The 12,190-nt window shown below is 41.0% G+C and overlaps 1 protein-coding gene across 1 annotated transcript in view; it reads right to left on the minus strand.

Moving 5' to 3' along the window:
• NBEAL1 (neurobeachin like 1) overlaps positions 1 to 9,730 on the minus strand; it is an 80,060-nt gene extending 70,330 nt beyond the window's left edge. The window contains exons 1-2 of the mRNA XM_066553340.1: positions 9,659 to 9,730; positions 8,939 to 9,231 (exon numbers count right to left, since the gene is read on the minus strand). Coding sequence (XP_066409437.1) covers positions 8,939 to 8,989 — 51 coding nt within the window. The 5' untranslated portion in view covers positions 8,990 to 9,231; positions 9,659 to 9,730. The remainder of the gene's footprint in view (positions 1 to 8,938; positions 9,232 to 9,658) is intronic.
• Positions 9,731 to 12,190: the final 2,460 nt, after the last annotated feature.

A 12,190-nucleotide genomic window follows, 5' to 3' on the forward strand; every position in this document is an offset into this window, starting at 1 on the left:
CTGTGCCTGTACATTTACCCAAGCTTTCAAACCAACACTGTTTATGTATTTATATAAAGGGCTTATTTTAGATTTAGTACTAACTTCCATTTCTACTAAGGCTTCAGGCAAAGAACTGGAAGGGCAAAGCTCAGTAGAATTTTACAGATATGTTCAGGAAGTATTAGTTCCTAAAACAAAAGCTGGATCCACCCGAGGCTCTTGGTAGGGTCACATTCCATGCTCTGAAGGCAAAAATTCCCTGCAGGGCAGTTCAGAGTCCAGCTATCAGACAAGCCCGACTTGTTGGACAAGGCAGTGGTTTGAAGTCGTTAAATTTAACATGCAGCCATCAAACAGCCAGCCGGGTCTGACTCCTGTGCTAGCACTCAGTCAACCTTCAAAGTGGATTTCAGCTTAGAAGCACAGCCATAAAATCTCACTGGCACTGGCATTATCATAAATAATCCCCATCCCCAAGCATTTTATTTAAAGTAAGAACAATCCTTTGGTGTCAAGATTGAATTAGACTTACAAAATGTAACATTAGGAAACTAAACATGAAACATTGCCTTTAGATCACTGGTGAGTTTACTCATCTTTAAATTAATTGAAGTAGTCTGCATAATGCAGAATTGCAGAACACTTCTCAACACTGTTTGAAATAAACTATTCATTTGGGAATTAGAAGATTTGTGTTAAGGGAGCCCTTTCCTCTTCATGTTTTCAGACATAAAAGGCTACATTTCCAGCATGAGAACTCCTAGAAGCCTTTACTGTGCAATATGACACAGTGCCTATGCTTTTTGTGAAACTTTCATATAAAATGTCAAAATAAAACATGAAAAGCTTTGTTATAGGAGCAACACCACAGACAGAACTAGTAAAAAACTTCATGATAAACCATTGTAAATTGGCATAACTGCCTTGATAAATTCAATCAATCAATTCTAATTGACTGGGGAATCAGTCAATTTTTGGGCTCAACTTTCCATTATAATCAAAATACTGATTTTTGAATCAGTGGATCCAAAAGAAGAAAAGGTCCTGGCAAGTAACTATAAATTTCCGTTTTCAACATCCACACAAGCATTCTGTTCTATTTCCAGAATTAAAAGCAAAGAGGGATGGAGTGGTGATGCTTTGTTTTATAAATGGAAGCTGCAGTGAATCATGATAGAAACAACTATTTTGGAACAACTTAAAAATTCGCTTTAGCATAGGGATTTATACCAAAATAAGCCTATAGCTGTCAATCATGATAAAATTTAGTTCAAGTTTAGTATTTTTCTTCTCTTCTCAACTTTAGGTCAAGTTTAGTATTTTTCTTCTCTTCTCAAAACAAAAAATATTTTTAATCTTCTAGTATTGCCTTAAAGACAATCCAAGCAATTTATTCATTTTCCTTTTTACTTCAGATCTCCAACAAAACTGGAAAAACAAAATGAAAGAATTTTCTTACTAAAATAGAAGTAAAGCCTCAACTTTTCTTTCTCTTGCCATTTTTATTTTGCTGTTGTTTTTGAATGATGATACAATTACAACCTTGTAGCTTGAAACTGGCATGTGTCTGATGCCATCCATGGGATTAATCTAATTAATGTGAATTCAGATTTTAATGTCTTCACATTTGACAGAAAGTACCACCAGGCAAGCCCCATGTACAAGTTGGTATATCCTATTTCAGCCTTCTGGAGTCCACCACACAGAATACTTATCAGGAACTTACCATACTGTAACAAATTTCATTCTATCAACATTCAATTTTCCCACCAAATTTGGCATTGTGAACCAGCTGGAAGCTGTATTTTAATGGGAACAAGAAACATCCTAAATAATTCAAAGATAACATGATGCCAAAATCTACAGTGTCAAGATTAGCCTAAATTTAATGAAAATTCAAACTATACCTTATACAAGACTTGAACTCTTAACTGCTTATAAACTCCAAATTTTGCCATTATTTGACCTGAGAAAAAGGCTGAATTTTAGCACCAACACACACAAAGTCAGCTTTTGCCCCACTGAGTTTCTAACTTTCAATGTAGTGCAAGATACAATACAAGTTTATCACAGACACAAAGGAAGCAGGATGGTGCTACAACAGTGAAACATCAGCCTGTTTCACCATATCAGCAGCTAAACATTGTCTAGCTACGTCTTCCAGCAGATAACGTTGAGAACTGGAGTACAGCTTAGCAAAAAAAAGTCTTTGTTTCAAAGACAAAAGCATGTGTTTCCAAGTGTCATGTGATTATACCAAATTAAATTAAAACCAATTTCTGTATCATTAGCTATGTATTTCACTATTTGGTTTTGCCTCCTCAGTCTCACCTGGCCCTACTTAACATACTGAAGCTGAACTATGCACTGAAGGTATAATTTATGTATTGACTGGAGGGGTATAATTTAAAATCCCCAAATTCACTTTTCAAAAGCACACTTTAAAAAAACTCCTCAAAAATTACAGCATAGCAGAATATGGGTTACTTGCCTAAATGCTGTTTGGCATCCAGTACACTTCTGCTGGTTCAGTTTTTAAATGATCAGCACAATTAACTAGAGCCAGATATCTGTAAATAATACACTTATTTTCTATACCCTGCTTTACTCCCAAGAGCTTTACCCACTCACTATGTATTTAACATCACTTATTCCCATTGCTTACTAAAAGCAAATGTAAGCCTCAATCATAAATTGGATTATGCTTTAAATATCAGAGAATGCATCAACACACACAAACATCTTACCAGCAGAGAGAACTCACAGCTAATGTTTAGGTTTGCAGATACTTGGAGAAGCCTGAGATACCAAACTTAAGACAGGGTTTATGAAGAGAATAACCAAATACAGTTTTCATCTCTTGGTGCTCCCTGTCATCTCTCCCATTGTCCTCCACTGCAACCTCCCATTTAGTAGAAGATAAATTGGAAAAGTTAGACTTGAGCAAGTTGGTGTTTTTTTAAAGAAAAAAGGTGCTTGTCGGTACTGGTGAGATGTGCATGTTTTGATGTTTGCTCCCCTACTCACATACAATTCTTTCAGCAAGAAAAGCTCAGTAATTAGAGAAGCTCTTCTCTCTCCTACAGCAGCTGTTTAACCTTTCTGAAGCCTGTAAATATTTTAACAGTGTCTACTGACAACATTTGGATTCAGGCCTCAAACTCCAATGCTGTTCAATGGGCAGCTAGCAAGCCTTCCTCTCATTTCAGAATCAGCACAAACATACTGCATATTTGAGTTGATTTGGCAATATTCTCTTACCAGGACACACGTCATCCCCAAAGCTGCCCAGCTGACCAAGTTAAAAGAGCTGTAACTCAGACACACACAACAATGCAGGGTTTGTTAATTTCTCTCTATATTAGAGCATCACATATAGAACCAGAAGCCTGTGCTCGTAGCTTTGTGATATATCATTCCATTTAAGAGACACTCAATTCTTTCACATCAATAAAAGCTTGATCTGAATTATTATTTGTTGGCATGTTCAGAACTGGATGTTTCTTACTGGTTCTGTAAAGTGCTGATCCACAAACCCACAGGCATGTGGAAATTCTAACCTCATGTTGGACTCCACTAAAATGCTGAATCTTACATCAAAAACACCAACAAATCTCAGACTCTACTTTGTCCAGCAGTAGCAGCTACATATATGCACTGCTACTTGTATGATAGAATGAGCAACAATAATTTCTTCATAGCTTGTAAAAACCTTATGGTTTTCTTACATCTTTGCCTGTTTAGATTTAGCTGCTGCCTCACTGCAACCTGAAATCTGCATTCTCTGTGTCAGTCTCTGTTCTGTGTCTGAACAACTACCAGCACAAGGTCACCCTGGCCTATAATTAAGGAAGGAAACAGCCACTCCAGAGACTGATGGCTCATATACTGATGTCAGCTATTTATATGAGAAGTTCTATATTTGTAAATATCAGAATTATGTTAGTTCTTGGACTAGGAGACAGCTCTTTAAATAGCAGTTAATTCAGAATTAGACCAACTGTTAATTCAGAAGACCAACTGTTATCTCTATCCATTCTTAGTTCAGGCTCTTGAATAGAGACAGAACAAAGATATTTTTGTCACCACATGGCCACAAGTGACTTGTGACATGTTCTTCAAGTTACAATCCCTAGGAACAAAGAAATTTACTTAAAACAATCTACAGAAAAGATATCTTACACAACAATTCCTTTATAAGACTTCACTAGTTTCAGCAGAGGCATGAATTTACATGACAGTGAATTCCTAAAAACTACTTTTACTGAGCACTTGGTTTGCTCAAATTCATCTAACTGTAAGCTGAATAATTCTTTATCAAATCTAACAAAGGCAACATATAGCAATGTGATCTGCATCACTGACAAGTCAGCAACTGCACAAGAAGGAAGACAAGGGCAAGCCAAGCCAGGATGAGATCACATTTGGGATGCCATGGCCAGTGTTTCACACGGGGCTTACAATTCAACGTCAATGATTATTATATTCTTGTTGAATTACATGCTTCTCATCACAGCAAAGCATAATTTGGCTAAAGGCACGTTTATTTGACAAACAATGTTACAATATTAAATGAGACGATATTTATAATACAAAGATATCCCTCACTGTGCCAGAGAGGAAACTACAATTGTAGTGTATTATCTCAATACAATCAGATTTTGTAAAAACAAATGAGAGGTGCAGCACAAGGTGAGAAAGCACATTTGAGATAACAGTTTATGCACAGGTCTGCTGCTCTTAACACAGCAAGGGACGTGGCTGTCTCAGCTCTCTGCGTTAGTAAAGACCAGATCATTATGATCAGCTAACACACAAAGTCCTGACTGTATCAATGACACCAAGGCTGAACATTCCCTCTTGAAATGAGAAGCACAGGCTCCAAACTGAGTGAAGAACATTCACAGCTTTCCCTTGAAATCATTGTTTCATGTCACAGGAAAAAGTAGTGTTTAAATGAAATCAGGGCTATATTCAAGGCAAGAGTGTAAGAAAAAGCTCAGAACTATTGTAGTATCATGAAAACTGATGTGAATATGGCAGTTAAGTGCTTCCATTAATGCCTTTGAAATGCCTTTTGAAGGCAACTAGGATCTCTTATTTTCACAGATTAGAAAAAATCTCCATATAAAAGGCTATCTGAACACTTTCTGAATAAAATCCAAAATATCAGAAATCCTGACATGCTTTATGTCTAAGAGTCTGAAATACCTAACAGAACAACTGGAGGTGAACTACATATACTTAAAATCTTACAGATAGGACAGAGGTTGAATCTCTTTAATTTGAATCTGCAGCAAAAGTTACTTCAGAGGATTATGAAACAGAAATAAATTTTCTATACTGATATATAATTAATATCTAATAAAAGGATAGTCAACCAATATTACAATAGTAACAGCAACATTACCATAGTAATCTTGCAGCCATGACAGTCTAATGTTACTAGACAAAACTGGTAGATTAGCTCTGTCACAAACCCAAAGAAGTCACAGACACACATGGAAGCATGTCCTTCTACCTGATGGAGCTCTACTCCTGCTGTACACTTACATTAGTAAAGCATTTTCAGCTATCTGCTCTATGTGCACTTACATAAGGAGTGCTCCATGCTCCTCTGTAGGTTATTGAAGGCTTTTAACTATCAGTCTACTGGAAAAAAATGTTGCTATCTCTTTTACACAATTCAATTACCTTAAAATGCTCATTCCAACATTTGGATGAGAAGACAGTAGTTCACAGTCATATCAATATTTGAGTAAAGGCGTTGTACAGTAACAGTTCACTGAACAGAAAAACATCCCCCAACCACTAAAATCATTTCAAACTGAAAATCATCAGGAAGTTACATCCTTAACAAGGCACTCTATGCAGAAACTTTAACAAATTAGAAAAAGAAAAAACCAAAACCAACAAAATACTCAAGACAAAACCAGATTTAGGCTGTGAATAATACAACATGGTAACAACCGCAGTGACTCAAATCTAAATTTTACTAAATCTAAAGAAGTTTTAAACTGCTTCCATGCAACATCAAATGTGGCTACTACTTTAATCTGTAACAGCCGACTGCAATCTGTAGCTTTTAGGGAAACAGAAGGAGAAAAAAAATCCAAAACCAAATCCCACCCTTAGATTAGAAACTGAGAAATGAAAACAATTGAATACCAACTAAAACCAAACTCTTGCAGACACCCAAATATTATCGTTAAAAAAAAATTTAAAAATATTTTTAAAAACCACAAACAAGCAAAATATCCCACCAAAACAACAACAACAAAAAACCCAGAAAAATTAAACCACCTCATACATGGTGTCTTCCAAAGACTGCTCCTGCAAAGGCCCTGCTTAATGCTGCTATCTGCCCATATCTCAAATTCTTCACCTGCACAAGAAGCAATGAAAATGGAGAAATGCCTTCCTAATGTTACTTTGCACAAAACTAATCGTTGCAACTGACACCTGATGCTGCCAGAGATGTCAAGGAATCACAAAGAACAAAAGTCACGACCCAGGATAGATGGTAAGATGGTGACACAGCATTCTGTAGCACTTGAAAGCTGTGAAAAGCCTTGCTGCTTTAGCACAGGGTGCTGTATTTAAAAGATTATCACGAAGGACCCGATTATCAAAAGACAAGACCATTAGCAACAGTCTGAAGCATCACAAAGGAGTAGCTTGGATTTCACTGTCTCTGTAGCTAACAAGGCTGCAAAAGCTAAAGCCACGTATTTGGGATTGGGGCACAATAAATAGGAATTTATCGTGCCTTACTCAACTGTCACTCTCCAGCCATTTTCTAGTTTGAAGAATTTGCCTAGCTTTATTTCCCAGGATGTCATTCAGGGACAGTCACTGCAGTGCAACATACTGCACTTCACTGGGCAGGTATAAACACTTCACTCCCAGCTATAAACAACTTCTCTCTAAACCACTATATCCTATCACTGCTAATTATTGCTACACCTTCCCATTCTGCTAGATGCTCTGAGAAGAACAAAGCACAATATACAGATGTTTCCAAGTGGACTGAATAAACTAATTTACTTTAAGGCCTCCCACATTTTACATCCCAAGATGGAGACATAACTTCTTCACCTGCTTTTAACTTCACCAAGTTTAATACTCTAATTCTGGATGCATGCCTCAAGCAGAATATGATATCATTTTAACCTGAACCAGTTGAGAGATATGGAAAAAAACTGTTTTGTGCTTAACACTTCTTGAAAAAGTGAAGACTCCCTTTTTTTGGATCACTCCAATTGCCCTCATATGTTGAAGACACTCCATTTTAATTTTAAAATACATGGTTTGTTACTTAGGAACAAGCCCTTATCAACAAACAAATTCATTTAATCGTGCCCTTAATATATGGGTCTGAAAGAAAAAAAGGTCAAAAAAGTCACTGATAGCTAATGAGGAGACTGAACATATGAAAAGATTATTTATTTCAAACAGCTCATCCTCTACCACCTGAGAGCTGAGTAAACTGTGGGCATATCATTCCCATAAAGAAACTGAACATCCCCTAAGTGATCTAAACTACACATTTTAAATAGCACTCCTTCATGCAAACTTCCTGCCATGAACAACATGGAGACAGATAGCATACAATCTGAATGAAAGGTTCCAGCAAAGGGGGAGTAGGTCCAAGACAGACAGAAGAATATTTTAAACAACAAGGGAGGAAAGAGCCAAAGAACAGCCAATCAAAGAAATTCAGAACTTGGCTCATCTCTGCTGCCTTAGCGTCTCTCAAAGCTGAGTCAAGTCTGGATTCTCTGAATGTATTCCAAGTGCATTTGTTCCTCTAACATCGATGAACTCACTGGCAAAACATCCATCTTCTCCAGTGCTACTCCACTTCCTACTGCCATTATCATTACTACACTGTTTAAAAGGCAAGGTCCAAGCCAGCAGATCACCCACACGGGGAGCAGTAAGAACTGGTACCACGCTGGTATGCTTGCACTAGGGTTTAACACGTGTAGAGGATTAAGGCGGTACAAAAATTAGGAAACAATACAATTAAGACAAGTACTTCGTGTACTTGTGTTAAATGGTCTGTACTTAACATCTCACATTCTCTAGAAATGAGGTGGGAAGAACAAGCGAAGGACTGTTCTACCCTTAATGTCCTACTGGATTGGAGACTTAAAGAAACTGAAATACAAACGAAGCATGAGACTGCAAAAACGCAAAACAAACCCAGAGAATAAGGCCATCAAAAGCTACCCTTGCCACTGAGGTCCTGTATGACAGTAGATCAGTCCTTTCCTCCACCTTTACAGCTGTTTTCTGTATGCTACTTATTTTACAGCCACCTATTCCGATAATCTGCAATCCAATTTCTCTACGTACTCGGCACACCCGGCAGCAATTAGGATATGGGCTTTAAACACATTAATTGCTTTACACTATAAAACGCAAATAGAGGCAGGACAGCATTTTTGCATTATTTCTGCCAGGTGAAGGAAATTCGTTACTAATGGAGTATGTAGATATTATGGCAATAGCCAGCAAAGGCAGACTCTGGAGCAACTTAACAAATCTGCTCTTTGGGAAGGATTTTGCTAAAAAAGTTTAAATAAAATTGAAGCTGTTCAGAAACCAGTAAGTAAAAAGCTAAATACTAGGCAGTACTTAATTAAATTAATACAGTACAGCTTAATTGCTACAAAATGAAGAATTATGTAAACGTGTACATTCACATAGTTAAAATATATAGCTACAATAACTGCTTAAATTGACCCACGAACACTGCAATTCTCAAACATAAAAAAGACCAACTTGAACAGCAAACCATGGGATGAGGCTGTAAACAGTCTAAGAAGTGCAATTATATCCTTTCAGAGGCTAATCATGTCTATGCAATTTCCAAGAAAAAAGATGTTACAGTTTAAATACCTGACTACCAAACAAGAGAGGAGAAAAGCAAACAAACACAAATATTTACCTTATTGCAGTAAAGCATCCAAAGCTCATACAGTCTCTCTCGGGATGCCATTCCTCCCCTTCCTCTTCCCGTCGATCCCAGCTACTTTTACCTTCAAGATCCTATCATGCTCAGTTCCCAGGTGCTTCTTCCACACTTTTGCTTTATCGTTATTTATATCATAACCCGAGAAGAAGCCAAGTAACAGAATCTCAGTCTCTCCTTTTCGAGTAAACAACGAGGTGCAACACAAGCAACTGCAGACAAGTGTCAAGCATGTCCGTTCTTCGCCAGCGCCGCTTCGGTTTTAATCTCTGAAAGTGAAAACATACCCTTCAGGCCTTTGGTGGAGGGAGGAAAGCAAATCCGCACTTAAAGCCCACAGACAACCTGGGGATTGGGGCGGCGGCAGGTCGCGCTGCTCTGCTCCCTGTCACTATTACCGCTGACGGAGAGCTCTGCCGTTCAGTGTTCGCGGCGCTTGCTCGCTTTGGCGGGGGGGGAAGCCGCAGGGCTGCCGAGCGGCGGCGCCGGAGCCCCGGGTACGGCCGCTCCCGGCCCGGCAGTGACAGCCACCGCCACCGCCACCGCCCTTCTGTCCCGGGCTCCTCGGCCGCTCCGGACCCCGGCGGGCCCCACAGGCCAGCGGCTGCCGGGCAGAGCCGCGGGGCGCGGGAGGAGCCCCGCGCTGCGCCGCCGCCCGCTCCCGGCCGGGACCGGCCGCCCCGCGCCGCCACCTACCGCGCCCCGGCCTCCCCCAGCTCCCGCGGCGCTGCCGCGGCCTCACCCGCAGCCTACCCGGGCCGCGGCGAGTGGCGGCTGGGCAGGAGGGGCCGAGCCTCGCCACATCGCCCGCCCCGCCCGCGCTCCCGCACACGCCCCGGGCGGCCGCCGAGGGGCGGGGAAGCCGCGGGCGCCATCTTGGCAGCGGGCAGGGGTAGTGCCCGCCCGGGGCAGCGGGCGCAGGGGCAGAGCCCCGGCGGAGAAGGCGATCCGCAGCCTGCGGCGCCTCGCCCACAGAGCCGGCGGTTCGTGCCCCGCCTGCGCCCCTCGGCCGCACCAGGAGCGTGCCCGTAAAGAATCAGCATCTCCATCCTGAGCACCTCAGGAAACCTCCGCACTGCTTTGCTTCATAAGTTAATAAAGGATACCAAGCACATAGACGCGTTTTACATACGCTCCAGATAGGGCTACCAGCATAGCCTGCGGAGCATGGATATATCAATACATCCAACCTGCTGCCCCTGTATGCAGCCCCCTACCTTGTATGCAGAGTTTGCGTTAGGACTAAGGAACCAAAGTTAGATTTCCAAAGGAGAAATGCAAAGACATCCCTCAGCTTGCGAGTGGCGCTGCCCAAGCACACCAGCCTGTGCTGACACACAGCCGAGGCACCACACTCCAGTGAAGGACCTTCCTCCTGCTCCTTCAATAACAGGATCTGCTCGGCATGACTCCCCAGGGAATGGGCTTCTCTCCGTGTCCTCCTGCTCCCTTGGACAGTGAGGCTGGAAGTTAATATTGGATCAGACTCCAAAGCAGGGAGGAGGCAGTTTTAAGGAGACGTGGGGCATCTCTCTAGCTTGCTGGGAGAATCACAGACCTGCAGCCACAGCCCTGGTCCTTCTGCCACTGGATCTTCTCTTCACTTGGGTTCCTACAGCTTCATGCAATAAAGCATTTGTCATTCATTACACAGTTGATTATTTTCAGGGTATTTTCACATCTTTGCAATAATTTAATACAAGGTTTGGAAATCCTTTGCAAAGGAATTCACTCTGCAACATCATTGTAGCGTCTGCTACATTAATTTTTTTCTAGGGATGGATAAGTATCACCAAGAGCCCAAAGACAGATTCAGATACGTTCCTGCAACAAGCCTTTGCATATTTGTCTTGTTTTTAGAATATCAGTGAAGTTTCCCTGGAGAAATTCAAGGGCTAATCTGTGCTCAATGTTGTTTCATGTGGATCACCACTGTGGGAGTGGTAGAAGTATCTTTTACTGCAATATCTAAACATAGTATCTAGCACGGATGGAGGGACACTGACAAAAATGAGCCTGTAAAATTATTTTTAGTTGTGTGATACATGTGCTCTGATACTTGATGCTAACCACAATATTCTGCTGCCTTTAGGATGTAAGATCATTTTTTCCATCAAAAAAAAAAATAGGAGCTTAGAGTCTAAACTGTCCCCAGGGCAGGATCTGCTGAGCTTAAACCACCCTGGACCCCCTTTGGTGAAATGTGTCTAGGAAAAAAGAGAGCCTGCCTCCTCCCTGAGAGATTTACCTCAGGGCTTGAGTTACTGCTGGGAGCTCTTCCCTAACAGCCAACCTGCATCACCTTTCTAGCAATGCAAACCACTGTTATTAGACCCTTCTGCAGTAATTTGATAAAAGGAAGCTCTTTCTTAGCAGGTCTTTTGAGTTACAAACTCTTATCACATTTTTTGCAGCCTTTTCTAGACTAAACAACAGCTTATTTCAAATTTCTCTTACAATTTGCTCCCTTTGAAGAAGTCAGGCCCTAGCAAAGCCATGTAAAAATCCCAATCCTCCCTTCAGATATTGCTCTGATTTTTTGCATTACTGACTCCTGTAAGAGCAGCTGCTCCTACACACCAGTCCTGCAAGAACCTTCAATGAAGCAATAAAAAGCCTTCCTCTGACAGAAATGGGAGACTCCTCCCTGGCTAAGTGCGGCCACCCCCGTAATTCGGATGCTCCCAGACTATAAAGCAGCCATTTTCCACTCTGCTGGAGTTGTAGCAATGTAGTTATTTTAGTGGGCCTAGGCAATCAGTGCTGCTTGTGTAGGCAGTTCTTGCCTTATATAGGTGCTCTAGATGGAAACTAAAGCATTTGTGATTTGCAACAGAACAGTCTGTTCCTGTGTCATTCAGGGTGAGTGGTCTCCTGGTCTGACCTAGAGTTTTTCCTAAGCCAGGAAGCTCCCTGTAAAGTTGTTGAGGTGGCTTTGGGGTGTCTGCATCAGTGGGTGTGTGTCAAGTTTAGTCTTTCCCTGTACAGACAGACATTTAGTATTTGCTATGAGTTTTTTCTTACATAGCTATATGGGCAATAATGGGAGAGGTCAGTGGAAAAAGGTGGGTTACAGGTTTATTTCTGCAGGTGGAGTATAATTCTAGGTGAATTTATATTTCAGTGTACTTACCTACACGAATACTCAGCAAATGATATGGAAATCAAAGAATGGAGGAAGGTGTAAAGAGAAGCCATGCCAGCTATGGATGGGTACTTTAAAATGTG

This window comes from Molothrus aeneus, chromosome 7 (assembly GCF_037042795.1).
Source record: "Molothrus aeneus isolate 106 chromosome 7, BPBGC_Maene_1.0, whole genome shotgun sequence".
In the NCBI taxonomy this organism is placed as follows: Eukaryota; Metazoa; Chordata; class Aves; order Passeriformes; family Icteridae; genus Molothrus; species Molothrus aeneus.